Here is a 20,285-nt window from a genome sequence, read left to right as displayed (position 1 = left end):
TGAGAGAGAATCATAGGTGTCTATCAGTAGAATGACCACAAACACGTGGGCACTTTTATTTGTGTAAAGTGATGAACACATGGGAAAAAACAAAGAAATGTTTGTACAAAGTCAAAGGCCAAAGCCACACTAACCAGTATTTACGCAAGTAAAGATTGAAAAAGTCATCAAGACACGTAATGTAAGTCGTAACTTGCATGCAATGTTTTGGCATTGAAACTGAATCCATAATGGAACAAAAGAGTCTACATTTCAACAATATGACACCTACTATTTCATTCCGTAATGGAACAAATGTCAAAGTATGTTAAAATTTGAGACAATTAAAACTGAATCCCATAGTCAAATTATGTCGATACGTCTAATTTTTACATGCATCATAACACTTGAGTCAAACTAATACAAGTAATATACATTATGGGATTTCAAAATCTAACAACAATAATCATATCATGCCCGAGTCAAATACAAGATTTATATTTACAAGTAATTGAGCAAGGGAAAACCTACCTTTATCCTTTTTACTGCAGAGCCTTTTGGCCCTATTGGCAATCATACAATCCGAAGTGCCTGCTCTTTTCTTTTTTTCTTTCATTTTTTGATAATTTGAAGTGCCTGCAATCACCCAATTAAGGAGAGCAAGCGGATATGAGGAAACTAATGAGTAACTAACTTCACCTCTAGTTTACGACCTGTGCAATACTATACAAAATATTAAACCCAACAAAACTAAATGGAACCAGAGCTCACAATTTCAGACAGGACTTTCATGTATTAAATACACAGATTTTCGAACTTCAACACAAGGTGCAGATTTGAAGCAGGAGAGGCAGCGGCAATTCACAAGTTACTACAATCAAGTATTTCCAATAACTTAACTGCCATGCACTTCAACACCAACAGAACTGTAAGCAAAAAAAATTCAAGTAATTCAGAACATGTCTTTACTCAAATGCACTTTATGAATAAGATGATCTTGGATATCACATAGTATCCAGCATTTTGAGTAATTTAGAACATGTCTTTACTCAAATACTCACAATTAAGCCTAATGACGAACCTTGTAAATGTTTCCAAGAGGGTGTAAGAATCTTATCAGGGAGGTCCCATCTCTGTCTCAGGAACTTCAACAGGACAAAAAAAATATTTAATTAAGGTCTCTAATTTTACCTACAAATATAATAAACTTAATTTATTCATGAGTTGGAATGTGAACCTGTTATGCTTGGATTAGGCCCAGTTATGAAGTTAATGAAGCTGAAGCTTGGGCCTAATATAGCTTGTTTCGAAAACGAACTCAATGCTTGAACTGTCTTGTCTGGCTCATAGGCTCGCAAGCAGAACACTTTCATACAGGCCTCCAATTTATGGTTTTCTGTCATCCAAAATTTTATAAGATTTATAGAAACAAAAAGCCCTGAATAGGGTAAAAGTCAGGGTGTGTGTGTGTGTGAACAAAAAAGGCTTAAAGGACATGTATTTCAAATTGACAGGTTATGTTATCAAATATAGAGTACAATCAACTATATTCTAAGATCTTTTGAATTTTAAATACACAGTAATAAAAAATTGACACAAGCTATCAGTGATTGATTTTAACAAACCGAGCAGATCTAGCTATCTTATCAAACTTTAACAATCTGAATTAAGCATTGATTGTTGGCAACAATTTAGCTCAAGGTCTTTGAATTATAAATAGTCAACTAGCACTATTCAACTTGGCTCATTTGCATCTCTAAAGCTTTGTTTTTTTTTTTTTTTTTTTTTTTTTTTTTTTTTTTTTTTTTTTTTAAATTGGTAAGTTACACATACTCATTGGGTCTAGAACCCACAATCTCACCCTCCAACCAATTATTATGGGAGAAGGAAGTGCCAGTTGAGCAATTGCTAATTGATCATCCCTAAAGCTAAAAGTTAAAAGATTTTGATGGCTAAAATCACATTACCACAGATGAGTTTAGTGATTTATTTAACAAAGAGGGGGGGAAAGGATAAAAATTTTGATGAATAGTAGGGGAAAAAATCACAATAACTTTTTTTTTTTTAATATAAAAAATACAAATCACAACTCTATAAATTACATAATGATGTAAAGGTTACATGTAACTAAACATCCATGTTTAGTTTCTTTTAATGCTTCTCCACTTGAATCTGAAAATAAAAGTAAATGATTACATTTAAAAATAAAAGAAAACCTACATCAGTAAAGAATAAAATATTATGGGGTAGGACATGAAGATTTCAATATAATAAAAATATTAGTCAGAAATAAAGTGGAGAGACAAAAAGATTCATAAAATTTACGTAGCCAACCCCGAGTACATAGAATGGACATAATCCTCCGTAAATCTTGGCATGTATTTCCACCACAAAAGCACCATCCTTAATGATTGCAACATAAAATTTCAAGTTTCAATGTATGATGCACATACATTTAGAATGATTAGAAAACTGACCAAGGGAATGCATTGATAAACTCATATACATATATATATATATATATATATATATATATATATAAATATATTTAAATCATTAAGAAAATTCGTAAGTATATTTCTCAAGAAATCTTACCACTCTCCAAATTTTGCTTTGTGGTTTAAAGGTAATTATCCCTCATGAATTGCACAGTGCACTGCTTGGACATTGGAACGAGGTTAATCAAGCAGAGAATCACACAATAAGTGTAGCATTAATCCTTCAATGACATATGCAAGTTTCCTCCATAGTTTTCTCCAACCAATGCCTGCAGGGTTGAGTTCCCGAAGAAAAAAAAAATCAAAATCTTTAAATATCATCTCTTAATAGAATAGGAAATAAATCTTAGGCACATGAATACTGTGGTTGTGGGTGTGTGTGAGAGAGAGATTATGGAGAAATTAAGCTTCAAATCCAACACTAAAAATAGAATGTAGATGATACAAAAGCATACTAAAGTCAAAATTTAAGACTCACACCAGCTATACCACATTTGTAGTCTCGAGAAAATGTATATTTAGCAATAGATGGGTCATCATGCATTAATATATGCTCCAAAGGGTTCTGAGCATGATTTACAGTAATAGTATAACCCCTCTACCAGTTAATAATTAAGACAATATGAACACCTGAGGACATAGATTTATCATATCAAGAAAGCAGTATGGTGTTTACCTAATAGCAAGAGAGCAACTTAGGAAGTTACAAATTTATGCCTATTTTTATTCAAACCAAAATGTAGAGGACAGTATTCAACTTGTATGAATCTCTTTACAGAAGTACAATAGATCCCTTCAGAAAAAGATTTCTTTAAAACATACACTAAGTCCAAATATGGATAGTATTTCCGAGGTGACACAATTGTAAGATAAATCTAGGAACTATTAAGCCTGTAACAACTCAGAGAAACCAGAAAACAATGATGCCGTTAACAACCCAGTCCACTTCTGTCTTACAACAAACTTTAGTTTTTACCACAAATTTGTACAAAAATATTACCCAGTTTTTTATATTTATTATTTATAAATATAAGTGTTTTACATGCATGTGAGTAGATGCTTGGGGACAGCCTCAACATTGATGAGCATTCACTAAAAATCATATTTGTACCGGAAACACCACAGGTTTTATAACTTCCCTTGCAAAAATGAATGAAAAATCAAGATATTCCTTACAATTATCATTACCCCCATTGAGTTTTATCCTCCACTGATGTAGGGATGGACGTACAATATTTATGATAATGATCTCCAAGCCAAAACACAAGGCTCAAACTTAGTATAATTTTTTTTTTCCTTCTTGCAATTTTAATAAGTAGTGCCTTTTGTACAAATATTCCAAACAAATTAATAGATTTCTCTTTAACTGTTGAACCTCCACAACCTTAATCATTTTCAACTTAAAAGCTCTTTAGAAGGCTCTTCAACACACTACCAGATAGGCCCTAAGTGTTTCATATAGAAAGGAATTTTGGAATTATAAAACCCAGCATTGCTCCTACACCCAAGGTCCCCCCCTCTCCAAGTCAAGCATCGAGTTTTTCAACTCAAAAAGCTTGCTGTAGTGAGGATTTTGGAATTTTCCTTTTACTGCCAATATGACCCCATCAGAATTCACAGGTTTTCCAATCAAGAGTTTCTAAACAAGAAAAGATATAAAGGGGATTAATTAGAGTTAGCCTACCAGCCTGGTTAAAAGCTTGGCCTTCCAGTTGTGGAGTTTGTTAGAGATTTTGTCCATCGACTTTAAACATCACAGATCTTTTCTCAAAATTTAGATGTAAGTCCAAATACTTACAAAGACTTGTCAATTCTCCTTCCAATGAGCTCAAGCTCAACTAGTACCTCCTCCCCTTCCCACATAATATCACCAATTGCAAATAAACTTTCTATCATTTCATAAAAGCATCAAACTAATTCCATTTTTCCCTACTTTCATTTCACAACTGTTCAAAACCCTTTTTTTGTGTGACACGCAACAATCGTCCATTTGGCAAATAAATATTGGGTCTTTCACATATAAAGTCCGATCTGGATGGTCACATGTGATTTGGACAACTAGCGGTCTGTGATAGGTTAGCTTTGAATGATGGTTGGAACATAGTAAAGCTAGCTGTAGTGAGAAAGAAGCTATATGAAGTTATGAACCAAGTATATATTAGTATTCTTGAGTATCACACCTAAAGGTCAAGCTGCATGCAATTCTTCTAAAAAATTCCAAAACCAGGAGTATTATATTAGAGCCCCTTACATAGACAATCATAAGAGGTTACTTAAATGGCTAGTAAACTGCTAGGTAAATAAGCTATTCACTAAGTAACTAGTCTTCCTTAAATTTTAACATTACAAAATGCCAAATCTATTCCTCACAATAACAAATTGTTTTTATTGATAAGTTAAACACACACCTCGTGGATCTTGAACAGTTGAACCCAAGACCTTACCCTCCATCCCATAATTAAAGGAGGAGGAAGTGTCATTTGAGATAAAACTCATTAACTTTTCAAAAAAAGTAAAAAACAACCATAGCATAAAGCTCCAATGTCAGCACTTTTTCTGTTACATGCCAAATAAAAAACAGTTTTCATGTTTCTTTTTCTCTTTTGTAGGGGTCTTGTTGCTGCTCCATTAAAGCATCTACCACATTCATAAAAGATATTGACATTGGATTTCATGATCAACAAACTATCATGTTACTTTTGTACCAGAATGAAATCTAAATTTCCTATCTTCTAGTTGATGGACAAAGAAGCAACTTCCTTAAGTTGAGAAGCTATTCAAGCTACACTAGTCTAAATCGGTTCCTATGAAAGTAGGCTACGTTCAGCTTAGAAATATGAGTAAGACATTCATAGCACCCTATCATAGAGAATAATATATAACGTTTAAGCAAAATATATAGTTTATTGAATTACATTTTAACATGCAACAGCTAGACTTTTTTTTTTTTAATAAGAAAATTTTTATTGAAAATAGAAGGACTACTTCATGCAAAAAGGACACAAAGCAGCAAACAAAGTACAAAGAAAACTCAAAACTATGTACATAAGAGAAGATAATCTATAAACACAGAAAGGGAATCACTAGATGTGAGTCTCAAACACATTAATTCTAGTAGCCAATGGACATATAACTACAAAAATGCCACACTTTACAGGATAACACTTAGCAACTGCCAATCAACCAAAATTTAAAAAACAATATTGGTGAAATTAGGTTCAAAGCAATAAAATGAGTGCACAACAAAATAGCAACAAAAGATGAAATTGTTAAAGGAACAAATAGTCTTATGGACATGGATGGAAAGATATATCAACTTGTTTTATATGAAGCCAATACACGTCACTTACATATTGAGTTGTGATGAGTAAAAATATGAAAGTTGTCCCTGATATTGATCTTGATAAACTAAAAATCCTTCACACAAACTTCTGAAGCAATTCTTGAATATTTTTATCAGCATGACTAGATGATAGCCTACCATCATAGCCCCAATACAATGACACCCATTATCAAGGATAGCCACTCCCAAAACATGCCCCCCAAGTATCTTGTAGTTTTTGAACATTCTAATTTCTTAACCATATTCCTTCCATTTGACAGCCTCTGTTTCATACATCCATCACGACTACTTGCATTTTGCTATCTAGGAAGCCTTGTATTCTACCATAAGACCACTGCTTCAACATTAGCTAGAAGAGTAATAAACTTATAAATCCCTCCTTTTTTGTTGCCTCCAGAGCTTCTTTCACAGCCAAACAGATGATCGCCACCTTAGTAGCTAGCTAAAATTCTTGTCTTACTCGATCTCTGCAAACAAAACCTAGCCCTGCTTATATTTTATTCTTTGATCTACAATCTGACACTAACAGAATACCTTGTCAGCTCATACGTTTCACAAGGCCTTGATTTAGCTTCCCCTTTATAAATTATTGTTGCCTATCAAAGGCTTCCCTACAAGTGCAAAAATAAAAATTATGCAGAAGACTGGGACAGCCTCAACATTGATGAGCATTCACTAAAAAACAGATTTGTACCAAAAACACCACAAGTTTTATAACTTCCCTTGCAAAAATGAATGAAAAATCAAGATATTCCTTACAATTATCATTACCCCCATTAGTCAGTTTTATCCTCCACTGATGTAGGGATGGAGGTGATGTACAATATTTATGATAATGATCTCCAAGCCAAAACACAAGGCTCAAGCTTAGTATAATTATTTTTTTTCCTTCTTGCAGATCTAATAAGTAGTGCCTTTTGTACAAATATTCCAAACAAATTAATAGATTTCTCTTTAACTATTGAACCTCCACAACCTTAACCATTTTCACTCAATACCATCCCCAAACATGGTTTGGTTTTAACATCCCTTAGTCAATTGTCTACAGAAGAGGAAATATCTGAAGATTTCATAGTTCATACTATTACTATCATTTTCTAGAATAAGGACAGATTGGCATGTCTACAAGGCAATTCTAGCCTTTCTTACCTAAAAAAAAGAAAAAAAAGAAAAAAAATCTTCAATATTTCCCATGCACTTTAACATTAGTAGGTCCCATTAATCATTAGTCAATATGTTTATATGATTACAGTACAAAGTAAAACAATAAATTTTCTCCATTGTAGAGATGGCTTTATCCCAAAGGGAGGGAGGCATGAAGCAAACAAAGCGCCAAACTAATTATTATTTGCTTCACTACTGCTGTATGATATAAAAGAAATAAAATTACTAATGATGGCATTCTTACTTTAAAACTATTATCCTATATACCCTCAAATGAATAAAGTTTCAAGAACCCCTAGTAACACTCAAATAGTGGTAAGTGCAAATAGGACAGGAATCAAAATTAGTAAGGGTTGACACAAACTTCATCTAGCATTTTGACAAAAGGAAACTAAAAGATATGAAAGTGAAACAGAAAATATCTTAAACTGATTGATATTGCATAGGTCTGACAACTCAATCCATAGTTGTTTTAAAACAATAGTTTAAGTTGCAAGCACCCATGACGTGTTTTAAGACTAAATTTGATCAGCTAATTACAACTGGATTACTTTTGTAAAACTGAAACTGATTCAAGATATAATTTGGTCCAGAACCTAATCACTAAGCATTTAAGAATTTTGGGGTTGGTTTGGGTAGAGGAGGATACCTATTGAAGGTTTGATATTTAGGCTATATTTGAATTGGAATACTAGTTTTTATGATTGGAAAACTTTCAATAATGGTTGGAACATAGTATAGCTAACTAGTACAAGAAATAAGATCTATGAATCTAGTCTCAAACTAGGACTCTTGAGTATCCACCTAAGAGGGCAATATAATACACCCAATGGCTAGTCAAAAGGTTTAGCAACAACAAGCGTGCACAAGAAAATTGCAACAAAAGATTGAACAGTAAAAGGAATAAACAATCTTGGGCACATAAATGAAAAGAAATTCCATCTTGTAAGAAGTATAGAATTTTACTCAAAGCAAATATACCACTCACATAATGACTAGTGATAGGTTAAAATATAAAAGTTGTCTTTGATCTTGAGAAACTAAATAACCTTCACCCAGACTTTGGAAGCAGCTCTCAAATATTTTCATCTACTTGATTAGACAACAGCAAGTCAATAAACATGGCAGTAGTTGTTGCGTTTGCTGAAAATCCCTTGTCAACCATCATTTTGAGATATTTCATTGCCTTTGCTGTGTCACCATGTTGCAATAACCCTTGGATTAATATGTTGTATGTGTGATGGTTAGGTGAACAACCGTTGCTATCCATTTCCTCAAGCAACTCACCTGCTTCATCAATTAGTTCATTCTTGCAAAATCCATTGATCATTATAGTGTAAGTCCGAACATTAGGTTGCAACCCTTTTGCAAAAAGACCGCTAAAGATTTCTCTTGCAATTGTAAGTTCCCCAACATTGCAAAAACCATCAATCAAGATGTTGTAAAACACAATATTGTGGTCCAACTTTTTTTCTTCCATCTCCTGAAACAATGTCATTGCCTCAACAATTCTTCTATTCTTACAAAATCCATCTAACAAGATGTTATAGGTTTGGGGATTTGGATGTTGGCCACAAGCTTGCATCTTATGGAATAGCTCCAGTGCAGCCCGGGGTCTCTCCACTTTGAAAAACCCATCGATAAGAGTGTTGTAAGTCACAACATTAGGAATCACTCCCTTGTTGGACATTTCATGAAAGATACACATTGCCTCATCAATTTTTTTACTTTTGCAATATCCATTGATCAATATGTTATAGCTAATCACATCGAGTGACCAACCCTTCTCAACCATCATATTTAATGTCTTAACTGCCCCATCCATTTGGTTTTGCAAACAATAACCATCAATCAAAGGACTGTAAGTGACTTGGTTAGGATCAATGCCTCTTTGAATCATCACTTCAAAAACTTTTTCTACCTCACTCAACAGCCCTTCCTTGCATAGTGTGTCCACCAGTATGTTGAAGCTTCGCACATTGCATGATCTTCCTTTGTTCCATCTCATTCAACAAGGTTGCAGCCTCCCTCCACCGGCCAGAATTGCAAAGTCCTTGAATTACGCAATTGTAAGTGACAACATCTGGCTGAATGCCTTTATTCATCATTTCAGACAAAAGGTTCAAAGCCTCAGTTACCAATTTGTCCTTGCATAAACTGTCAATGATTGTGTTATACAGCTCCACAGTTTGTGCAAAATTCCTTTTTTCAATCTTCCTGAGCAACCTAATAGCCACACCAGTCTGGCCAATCTTACACAGACCGTTTACTATTGTTCCACAAGTAATTGCATCAGGTTGGTACCCTTTGTTCTCCATTTCATCTACCAACCTCACAGCTCCAGGAATATTACCTTGAAAACAGAGACCATTAACAAGAGTGTTTAGAGTAATTTGGGTAGGTTGATAGCCAAGTTTCAAAAATGTTGCTAAGACAGAGAACCCAAAATCGACCCGCCTCAAACGGCAGTAGCAATTAATCAAAACAGTGAGAGTATAAACACTGGGAGAGATTCCGAATGATTCCATTCGTTGAATTAGAGAAATGCTTCATTCTTGCAATCGCACCCAACAATTGATTAAAATTGAAAATGTAAGGCAAAGGGTGCATGTGAAGCATTGTATCAAACAGACCTAAGGCATGATCAAGATTCTTAAAGGTTCCAAATTTGCAGTGATCTCTCACAGATTTCAACAACTGATTCCGTTTCTGATATGGGGTTTTCGCATTTTCTCTAATAGTAGAACAATAATGAGAAGGAAAAGCACGAAATGGAAGGCTTAATCTAATAATCAAACGATTGCATATAAGAAGCAGAGAGGATGTTGATTTACCCATTTCGGGTTTGGAGTCGGCTTAGCTTCGAAGCAAGGAATTCGAACTTCGTTCAGAGCCCTTTCTCTCTTTTGATGAGAAGGTAGGTATATGATGTTTCACCTACTTGGCGTATTTCTACCTGTCCAAAAACATGATATGTGTTAACCGGACAGTTGCAGTACCTAAATTCTCAGCCATAGATTTAATCTAATGGCTTATATCTTTGACACCTCACCAAATAACAAAAAGACTATTTTACCTTTAAAAAATTTCACAGCCCAGCCCGCCCACTGTTTCAGCCCTGACCTTTCCTTTCATTTCCTCCATACAAGTCTTTATCCTATCAGGTTTTGTCTTATTAATTTTATTTTAATAATAGTATAATACTTAGCCATCACAAGTTCACACCAAAAGAAAAGAGACATAAATGTTCATTCTTGTTTGCATTGGATTCTTCTTGTTGTTTCAGGTTCCTTATACAGAATAATATTCATAAAAAAAGTGTTTTCATAAAATGATAGGAACTTTCTTACCAAAAAAAAAAAAGGATAATAAGGAATAAACCAAAGAAGATGATTGAATCAATAAAAAGATGTTTCACCTAGTTGGTGTTTCTAAGCCCAATAAAAAAGTGAAATCTGTCTTAAAAAATGATATGTGTTAAGTTCATTGATCATGTCCCTTGTCTTAAACCAGTGTTGATAAATTTTTTTCATCGTAAAGGACCAAAATAGAGTGAACCAGATTGGACCAAATATACTAAAGAAGACCAAATTGGATCGAAATAGACCGATATGAACCAAAGTGGACCGAATATACCTAAATAGACCGAAATGAACTGAATCAGATTGAATTAGATCGAAATGGACCAAAGTAGACTGAATGAGCTGAATTAGACCAAATAGACCAAAATAGACCAAACTAGAAAAAACTTGACCAAAGTGGACCGAATCATGAGCCACCCTACCACTTTTTTTTATTTATTGATTTGTTATTCTAATTTTTTAATAATATTAAATATATTAACCGATTAACTTTACACATTCATATTGAACAATTCTTTTTTCTAATAATATCTTGAACAATTTTATATATTTAATATTATCAAAAAAAAATTAGAGAAACAAATTAACAAAAAAAAAAAAATTTGAGTCTGACTATATGTGATTATGAACAATTGAAAATTTTTGTAAAGATATTATTAAGTATAAAATGTAAATTTTCCATTTTTTTTAAATTATTGTGAAGCACTTTTTTTTTTTTTTTTTTTAAACGATTCATTTATACTAGACTCTTTGGTTTTTCTACTTAATAACTCATTTGGATAAATATTTATGATGTGATTCCACATTTAATTCTAAAATTAAGAAATAAAACTCTTTAAGAATAAATAATTTAGGACACATGGTGCAAAATTAGAATTCTAATTTAGAATTTTAATTTGAGTTTCTCTCAACTTCAACTATTATTATATATATAGACTAGCTTGTAACCCGTGCTTACGCACAGAAACATTGAACTATAATTGAAATGGAAAAATTGAATAATTGTGTCAATATTTTTGTAGGATTATTAAATTATTATTATTATTATTATTATTATTATTCTTGAAAAAATGTTGATTACTAATAGTATTGTTGCTATTGTTAATATTTGAATAACAAATGTGAGACCTAACTTATATTTCATCAATCTTTCACTACTATACAGATCTATGTATACAAAAATAAGATAAACATAAATTTTCTACTATACGAATCTATTTATTCCAAAATAAAAGAAACACACACAAAAAATAAAAAATCAAAGCCGATGGATCTTACTCCATAGACTTCTTCACTCCAAGAAGATTAGATTTCTTCAGTCTTCACTCAAAAAAGATTAGTGACGACTACTTCTTTTACTCCTTTCGAGTTTGTCTTTAAAGTCTCAAATAAAAATATTAATGCAACATAAAGTGTGAAAAAATGCATTCTTTAAATATACAAAGAGTTCTACCACTTTTTCAGCGATATATTCAAAAAAATTTGTCAACCCATTACAATAATATATTTATTTGAAATATAACAATGGAAATTGCTCTAGAGCTGCAAAATTAACTTTGATGAATTGCAAACTAAGTCAAATTCTTAGCTGCAACATTAACAAATTGGTAACACAGTAGATATCCATTTCAACTTATATAAAAAAAAAAATAAATAAAAAAAATAAAAAATAAAAAGAAGAAGAAAAAAAAAAGAAAAGCAAACAAACAAACAAACAAAGAGTTATCCAACAACCTAGAAAACAAAAAGGGTAATAATGATTTCAAGCATTTTCTTGTGAATTGAGGTTAGTTTGTATAATAAAAGAAAATGTTAGGAAGTAGGAGTAAAAGTGTAAAACTATGAAAACAAATATTTCTATAGGCCTTCCAAACCTCTGCCTCTTTGATGTCTCTCTCCAAATGTTGAACCAAAAGTGGATATATGTTATCTAGGCCCAAAAAAGAAAAAGAAAAAAAAGGAGTGAAGATCAAAAGTTGTTTCGTCTTTGTACCATCACCATAATAGGCGGTGATTGTTCCATTTTCTTCAACAACGGAACCACTTTGAAAACAACATAATTAGTAGCCAAAAATTAAAAAAAAAAAAAAAAAAAATCGTAGAAAAAAAAATGGAAAATCAGAATAAGCACCTCCAATTTTCTCAATGAGACTTAGTTGACTACGTGTTGTGCTGGCCTTGTGTAAAAGTTAAAAACAAATTGTTATTGTGTTGCCTTACCATACTATGGTTAAGGCTCATGACTATAGAATTATCTCATTTATAGGGTTGTTCTGTATAGATACACATGAAGAGTCTTGTATAAACATAAAGAGTTTGAAATTTAAATATATACAGAAGCTAATGAAGAGTTGACCCTTTCTCTTATCTCTCTCTGTTTTTTCCCTCTTCTCTAGAGTTTCATTTAAGGTTTGTTTCATTTGACTCCTTGGTTTTTGAATTCAATATAAATACTTTGCAACAAAATTAAGAAAAATAACAAGATAAGTGGGATAAAATTGGACTCTCAGTTTGGTTTCTAATTGAATTTTGCACAAAAATTAAAAATTAGGAGGTACATGTGGCACAAAATTAAAAATCCAATTAAAATCTAATTGAATTTTCTCTGAGCTTTACTTATATATATATATATATATATATATATATATATATACTGGCATGTAACGCATGCAAACACATGGATACATTTAAAATTAAACACAATTTTTATTATAAAAATATAAATAATTAGTCAAATTATTATTAAAAAATAGCATGTAACACATCCATTAATGCATACATATAGTTACATTTATGATTAAACATAATTTTTTTCATAAAAATATAGATAATTAGTCAAATTATTTTTTTTTAAAGTAAATGTACGTAATTAGTCACATATTAAAATTTTTACCTAAATTTAATAATATTTATGATCATTTTTTTTTCTAATTTTTAATAAGATAGAATGTGTAGTAATTTTTGTTATGTGGTGATTTTTATTGAGTATATGTGATTGTTTTTTATTTTTTTCTTTTTTTATTTCATAGCTCACTAATATTAGATTCATAATATTTTGCACCCATTAATTCACTTGATACAAAGATTAAAAAACTTAGGTGGACACATGACACAAACTTAAGTGAATAATTATAGTGTGGTTCTCGCATAAATTTAGACACAATTTTTATTATAAAAATATAAATAATTAATCAAATTATTTTTTAAAAATAGCACATGCATATGTATGGATACATTTAAATTAAATACAATTTTTATCATAAAAATATAAATAATTAGTCAAATTATATATATATTTTTTAAAAAAGTAAACATAATTAGTCACATATTATAATCTAGTACTACTTATGATAATTTTTTTTTTCTAATTTTTAATAAGATAGAATGTGTAGTGATTTTTATTGAGTATATGTGATTAGTTTTTTTATTTTAAATTTTATAGTTCATTAATATTAGATTCTTAGTATTTTGCACTTATTAATTCACTTGGCATAAAGATTAAAAAACTTAAGTGGACATATGACACAAACTTAAGTGGATAATTAATTATAGTGTGGTCTCTACATAAATCTAGACACATGATACAAAATTAGGAACTCTAAATTGGAATTCAAATTTAAGTTTTCTCAGGTTCACCTATTATTACATCTATAGAAGTATATGTGATTGTTTTTTCTTTTTTCTTTTTTTATTTCATAGCTCATTAATATTAGATTCTTAATATTTTGCACTCATTAACTCACTTGATACAAAAATTAAAAAACTTAGGTGGATACATGACACAAACTTAAGTGAATAATTATAGTTTGGTTCCCGCATAAATTTAGACACAATTTTTATTATGAAAATATAAATAATTAGTCAAATTATTTTTAAAAAATAGCGTGTAACACATGTATATGTATGGATACATTTAAATTAAATACAATTTTTATCATAAAAATATAAATAATTAGTCAAATTATATATTTAAAAAAAAGTAAACGTAATTAGTCACATATTATAATTTAATACTACTTATGATAATTTTTTTTCTAATTTTTAATAAGATAGAATGTGTACTGATTTTTATTGAGTATATGTTATTAGTTTTTTTATTTTAAATTTTATAGTTCATTAATATATATATATATATATATATATATATATTGATGGATAGTTCATTAATATTTGATTCTTAGTATTTTGTACTCATTAACTCACTTGACACAAAAATTAAAAAAAAACTTAAGTGGACATATGACACAAACTTAAATTGATAATTAATTATAGTGTGGGCCCCACATAAATCTAGACACATGGCACAAAATTGGGAACTCTAATTTGGAATTCTAATTTGAGTTTTTCTCAGCTTCACCTATTATTATATATATAGATATATAGGTTGTGCTGAAATTATTTTCCAACAAATAACCTCTGTTCACCATTTCATCGATATCTTTCATAATATTTTGAATTTGTGAGCCAAAAACTAGATATCTAGGGCTTCAATTTGAGCACAAGAATGAGACAATTCAAATCTGAATTGAGACAGATATGATTTTTCGAAGTTAATTCTAAAGATTGTTATAGGAGCTACGGGAAAAACCAAGAATTTAAACATTTTTCTTACTCATCACTCCTACCAACCCCCAAATTTAATGCACCAGATTCCCCAAAGTTTGAAATAGAGTCTAGGTTCATGATTCTCTTTGATCCTTTGTTAACTCTCATTAAATGTTATTTCATTCATATTTTCTCCACCGTTACTCTATAAACCCATTCTTTCCTTCATTCCAAAGATAGAGAAATCTTAGTGTTAGTTTCAAATTTGAACCAATAGCAATTAAACACCTATGATTTGTTGTAAAAATATTGTAGACGTAGCACCTCTCATGTTTAGATAGAAAGTGTGCTAATTTTTAGGAAAAAAAAGTTTCACCGGTATTTTTTTTTAAATTTTGTTAAACTACCATTTTAACCCTATTTTTTATTTTTTATTATTTAAAAATAAAAATTACCTAATTAGATTAATAGTATGGACTTTGTTAAATTCATGACTAAATCCTAAAAATTAAAGCAAAAAAAGAAGAAGGAAAAAAGCCAGTATTCACTATTCACTATGCGCCTCTCCTTCTCAAAAACAAAATTCTCTCTATGCCTCTGCTTCTCTCTATCACGCTTCAGTTTTGGTTTATCTGGCTTCTTCTCTTACTAATCAACCACAAGAACCCAGGGCAACTAAACAAACCCCAAAGAAGAAACAGTACCGGCCATTCTCTAAATTGATTTTACTACTAATAAACGGATTATTAACGTTTCTTTGCCTATCAACGCATGATTTGTCTTTAGTTTTTATTCATCGTTACTAATCCACTAATGCTATTAATTGATTTAGGATTTTTATTTATTTATTATTTTGATAGGAGATTTGGATGTTGTTTGTTAACTTTGTTTCGAAAGTTGATTTGGAATTTACTCATATTTGGCACTAACTGACACTTAGGGCACATTTGGGAAAAGGTGTCTAGTAACGTTGTTGTTGTTTTGTGGAAATACGTGTGGGTGAAAAAATGTGTGAAAATACATGTAATGTTGTTTAAACATTGAAAACTGTTATTTAAACAACACTAACAAACACCCCTTTAGTCATTGACTAGACTTGTTTGCTTTGCTATCTAAGCTCTCTCTCTCTTTTCATACTTCTAAAAATAATCATGAGTAAAAAAGATAATAATTTAAAAAATAAATTATCAAATTAGGAAGATCCTGCAACCCACATCTTAGTTCTGGACACATACTCCATGCCTAGTTCCTAAATGAAGGAATTAACTAGAAACATAGATTGTAATGTCTCATCATTATAGTGCCAATGACAAGATTTTTGAGATAACGTCCCAATCAAAGCCATAGTTCTAACTGGTGAGTTGTGAGTTACTACTAAGACTAAAGATTCACAGCTTGCTGTGAATCAGGAATATAGTTCCAGCCATGAGATATAAATTATAAGTTCTCTGAGGTCATTACAGTGGCAGGATTATAAATAAATAAAAAATAAAGTAATCGCAGAAACCTGACTGGAATTCTAGAGTCCAAAAGACTTTGGACTAACCGCATGAATGTATAGATACTGCATTGAAAGCAATTTCTGTTACCATCATGAAAATTTGTCAATTTTTTTGGTGTCTCCTTTCATACCTGTGACAACATTGCAGTGGACAGTTAGGAGCACTCTACCATGTTACAAAGTTAACTAAAAGTAAAAGTGATAGATGTGATTTACAGACAATATTTTTTAATGTTTACTGTAATTCATTTAGTTACGCATGTTTGGAATTTTTAATTTTTAGCAAACATTTAATTGTGGAAATTAATAAATGTTATGACCATGACATAGTTTGAAATTTTGTACTTGGTGGGGTCTCCTAAAACTTCTTTAACAAAACTAGCAAGGTCTTCTCTAAAATGGGTAGCCATTGGAAGAGTAATTTAGTCTTAGCTGTTATTGTACAATGATGCATGTATTTAATAGCTGATGTGGAGCATGCCACATTAATAGTTTGTAAAATATTTCGAAAATAATTTGTGGTTCAATCATATTAAAGTAATGGAACACATAAAGAACTTTGATCAATCAATGCTAGCTATTAATTGATAATTATAACGGATTTTTGCTGGCTAGTGCTTGAGAGTTGAGGCATTGAAAGGGTTTCATTTATAGGAATTGAAGAAGGGGGATATGGATGTTGAGTTAGTGTTGTTAAGGAGGAATTGTGTGCTTTCATTGGAAGAGATGATGAGAGTGAGACTGGTGGTTAAAGCGGGAGTGAGAGAAGAGGCAGGTGGTTAAAGAGAGATGGTGAATTCTTTGGTGGTTTTGGGGGTTTTACTGCTTTTGGTTTTTGAACTTGAAATCATGATGAAAGGATTGTTTGTAGTGTTTTTTGGTGCTTGTTATTGATATATATATATATATATATATATTTGGTATTCTAGTGGCGTGATTGCAAATACCTTTCACCCAAGCTAGGGACATAAGTAATCTGAAAAAAGATGTAAGCTCATAAAAATTATGACATTAAGATATCATGATTGAACAACATTCTAATCTGTCAAAAGCTTTCCCTAGATAATCTAGATCAAACTCTGCAACTAATGTATCTACTTTGCCTTTTCAACGTAAGATTTCTTGAACTATAAATATCATAAGTGGCCCTCTGTCCTGGGAAAAAATCAGCTTGACGTCGGTGGATAAGATGCTGAAGAGAAGGACTTATTCAATTAGAAAGACTTGTCCTGATTATTCCTAAGATCTCTTCTCCATAAACCATTCATCATCTTCAAATCCCAATTAGATTCTAATTTATATATATATATATATATAAAATTGTGATTGTTTTTAAATTTACCTGTGAATATACACGAGGTTACACACAAGTTTATTATAATGGAACCTATAATCTTTGTCAATAGTTTTTTAATTAAAGCCAATAATGTATTTGTGACTATAGAATTTTTCCCTTGTGCTATTATAATGGAGGATTCTCTTTTAATAGGCCCTTCTGATGATGATTTTGGTGATGTAAACACTCTTCTCAATTTGTGGAATCACTAACAGCTGGAGGTTTACACTGTTGTATTTTATTTTACAGTTGAAATGTTTTACTGCTTTGCTATTTCTTTGTTGAAGTGGGCTTTTTCATTTGTTTTATATGAATCATTTTGGGCTTTCTCGTAATCCTTGCTAGGCCTAGCCTAGGTGAAAAGCATAAAAATGGAATCTTTCCAAAGTTTTTCAATAGCCTTTGGGTCGTATTTAAAACCCAACGTTGAGTCTTGGTATTGATCCCCCCAATTATTACATTTGTCAAAGGGAAAATTTTGCTCCCATGACATTAAAAAAATAAAAAAGTAATATTCATATTCTATACGCTCCTTTTTGTGAATTTTTTAAACAAATCTCAAAAAAGAAATGTTCTTTCAAACATTATGTTTTTGTTTTCGGTATTTTGAAAATTATTCTTAAAACAAGGAGCCAATCCCATATAATGTAAAAAATATTATTTGAAAATAAGTTTCAGTTTCAATTTTTTTTTTTAATAAAAAAAAATTTATACTGTTTTAGAAACAAAAACAAAAATTCTCCTACCAAACATGCCATAAATTTTCTAATTTTGTTAATCACGTTTTTGTTAATGACAAAGGATAATATTAACATGTGCTTAAACAAATATGGGATAAATAAATAAATAAAATCTATTTAGAATCAAAATAAAATTTCCTAAAGGCTGAGGGCCAAAGAAATACTAGTCAACCACGGGGAATCTGGGTAACTAATTTCTTTTTCCCAACTATCTAGTTAGTAGGCCACTGTTTGAAAGTATATAATTTTCTAACATCTCGAGCCTCAGAGGCTCGATTTTTGCCTTATGAACCGAGCCCCTGAGGCTCGGTTTTCATGCTCTTAGGCTTCCTGACGTGGCTGATTGTACACGTGAAAATTGAGTCTTATAGACTCGATTTTTATACATGACTATCAGAAGCTCGATATCTATGCTACAACATTCCACGTAGATGCCACATCGAAATCAAATTTTAGAGACTCGGTTTGCTAAAAGTGAAACCGAGTCTCAGAAACTCGATTTTCAAATTGTGGTGAAGAAGTACTCCACGTGGCAATCATGTCTGGGTCCCTATATTAGATCTAATTTTTTGTCTGGGTCTCATACACACATTCAACAGGGGATACATCAATACTCATTGTAGTTTTCTCCTCTTTCACTCCTCCTCTCACTCATACAACAATCTCAGCACATTTGCACATCCAAAATGTCAGGTAAGGGTTTGTTGATTGTTTAGTGTATATAGTGTTAGTGGATTTTGCTAGTGTTAGTGTATATAGTGTTAAGATATATTTGTATCATGGGTATGTATCATGACTTTTGTTGTTTGGTTTTGATATTTCTCTTTAGTTTTTGTTTTGTGCCCTTTCTCTATGTCTCTAGCAGTTAAAATCATAGTCAATCCCAGTTGTGCCAATCTCTTCACCATAGCAAACCCAATCCCCTTGTTTGCTCCTGTCACAATAGCCACAGTATCCTTGGACCACCACCTTCATGAAAATATATATATATATATATATATATATATGTTACACAAAATTTGTTACCATAGAAAAAGATTTGTGTGTGTGGCACCTTTTTCCTCTCCTTCTGTACCCTCAAACAAGTAAGCACTAAACAATCTGAGAAGTGCTATTACACCCTGCCTTAGCTCCCGCTATTACACCCTCTACATATTCATTTTTAAAAGAAAATAGGATTAGAATCAGCTTATACTCTAAAATAAAAATTTGAGAAGTGCTAAAAGGTGCATTATCATATCATCTAGTAGTGTGCATAATCATTGCACCATTCCATATGGCTCTCAAAACATCAAACTAATCCTTCAGATCAGTCAAATTATCCGTCTAATAATTTCGTGCAATACTCAGCTAAAGTGTCTAGAAAAAAAAAATGATCTAGGATATATGAGAATGGTCCCCTAGCTACCACAAAAAAGGTTAACTCATCTTTAGCATGAAAAGGTCCTAGAGTGGTATTTGGAACTATGGGAGCTATGAAGTACTAAATCTTAATCACATAATTAAGCCCACTTCACAGTGATATCTTTGGAATTTGGATTCAACCAATGAAAGATTTACTCCACTTGAATCTCATGATGCATAAATTTATGAGATCACTCACATGACACATTCAAATCAATTTTATCCTATACATACATAATCTGCCATACAATAAGAGATACCCAAAAAAATAAAACATATATCAAATTTGCCAAGGCCACAGAGCTACAACAAAAGTAAAGCAAAGATACCATGAGAACAGCGCTTGGCCATGGCCAGCTTGTTGTCAAGGGAAGCCAGGTTATTCCTCTCAAGAGGTGATTCAGCCACATTTT

General features: G+C 31.4%; 1 protein-coding gene and 1 long non-coding RNA gene across 2 annotated transcripts; both read right to left on the bottom strand.

The window, feature by feature from the left end:
* Positions 1–700: 700 nt before the first annotated feature.
* On the bottom strand, positions 701–6,162 carry LOC115979611. Its single transcript, XR_004089112.1, has 5 exons — positions 5,828–6,162; positions 2,575–2,746; positions 1,217–1,375; positions 1,061–1,124; positions 701–905 (listed from the first exon to the last, which is right to left on the bottom strand). It is a non-coding gene; the product is annotated as an uncharacterized LOC115979611 (long non-coding RNA).
* A 248-nt stretch (positions 6,163–6,410) lies between these two features.
* On the bottom strand, positions 6,411–9,857 carry LOC115979610 (putative pentatricopeptide repeat-containing protein At1g12700, mitochondrial). Its single transcript, XM_031101663.1, has 2 exons — positions 7,973–9,857; positions 6,411–6,431 (listed from the first exon to the last, which is right to left on the bottom strand). The coding sequence occupies exon 1, from the start codon at positions 8,990–8,992 to the stop codon at positions 8,060–8,062; it is 933 nt and encodes a 310-aa protein (XP_030957523.1). The 5' UTR covers positions 8,993–9,857; the 3' UTR covers positions 6,411–6,431; positions 7,973–8,059.
* Positions 9,858–20,285: the final 10,428 nt, after the last annotated feature.

This window comes from Quercus lobata, chromosome 3 (genome assembly GCF_001633185.2).
Source record: "Quercus lobata isolate SW786 chromosome 3, ValleyOak3.0 Primary Assembly, whole genome shotgun sequence".
Classification (NCBI taxonomy): Eukaryota; Viridiplantae; Streptophyta; class Magnoliopsida; order Fagales; family Fagaceae; genus Quercus; species Quercus lobata.
This window is presented reverse-complemented; position numbering and strand designations above follow the sequence as displayed.

Excerpts from the sequence above, each read along its gene's own strand:
- LOC115979610 (XM_031101663.1), bottom strand. The coding sequence starts at position 8,992 with ATGAGATGGAACAAAGGAAGATCATGCAATGTGCGAAGCTTCAACATA.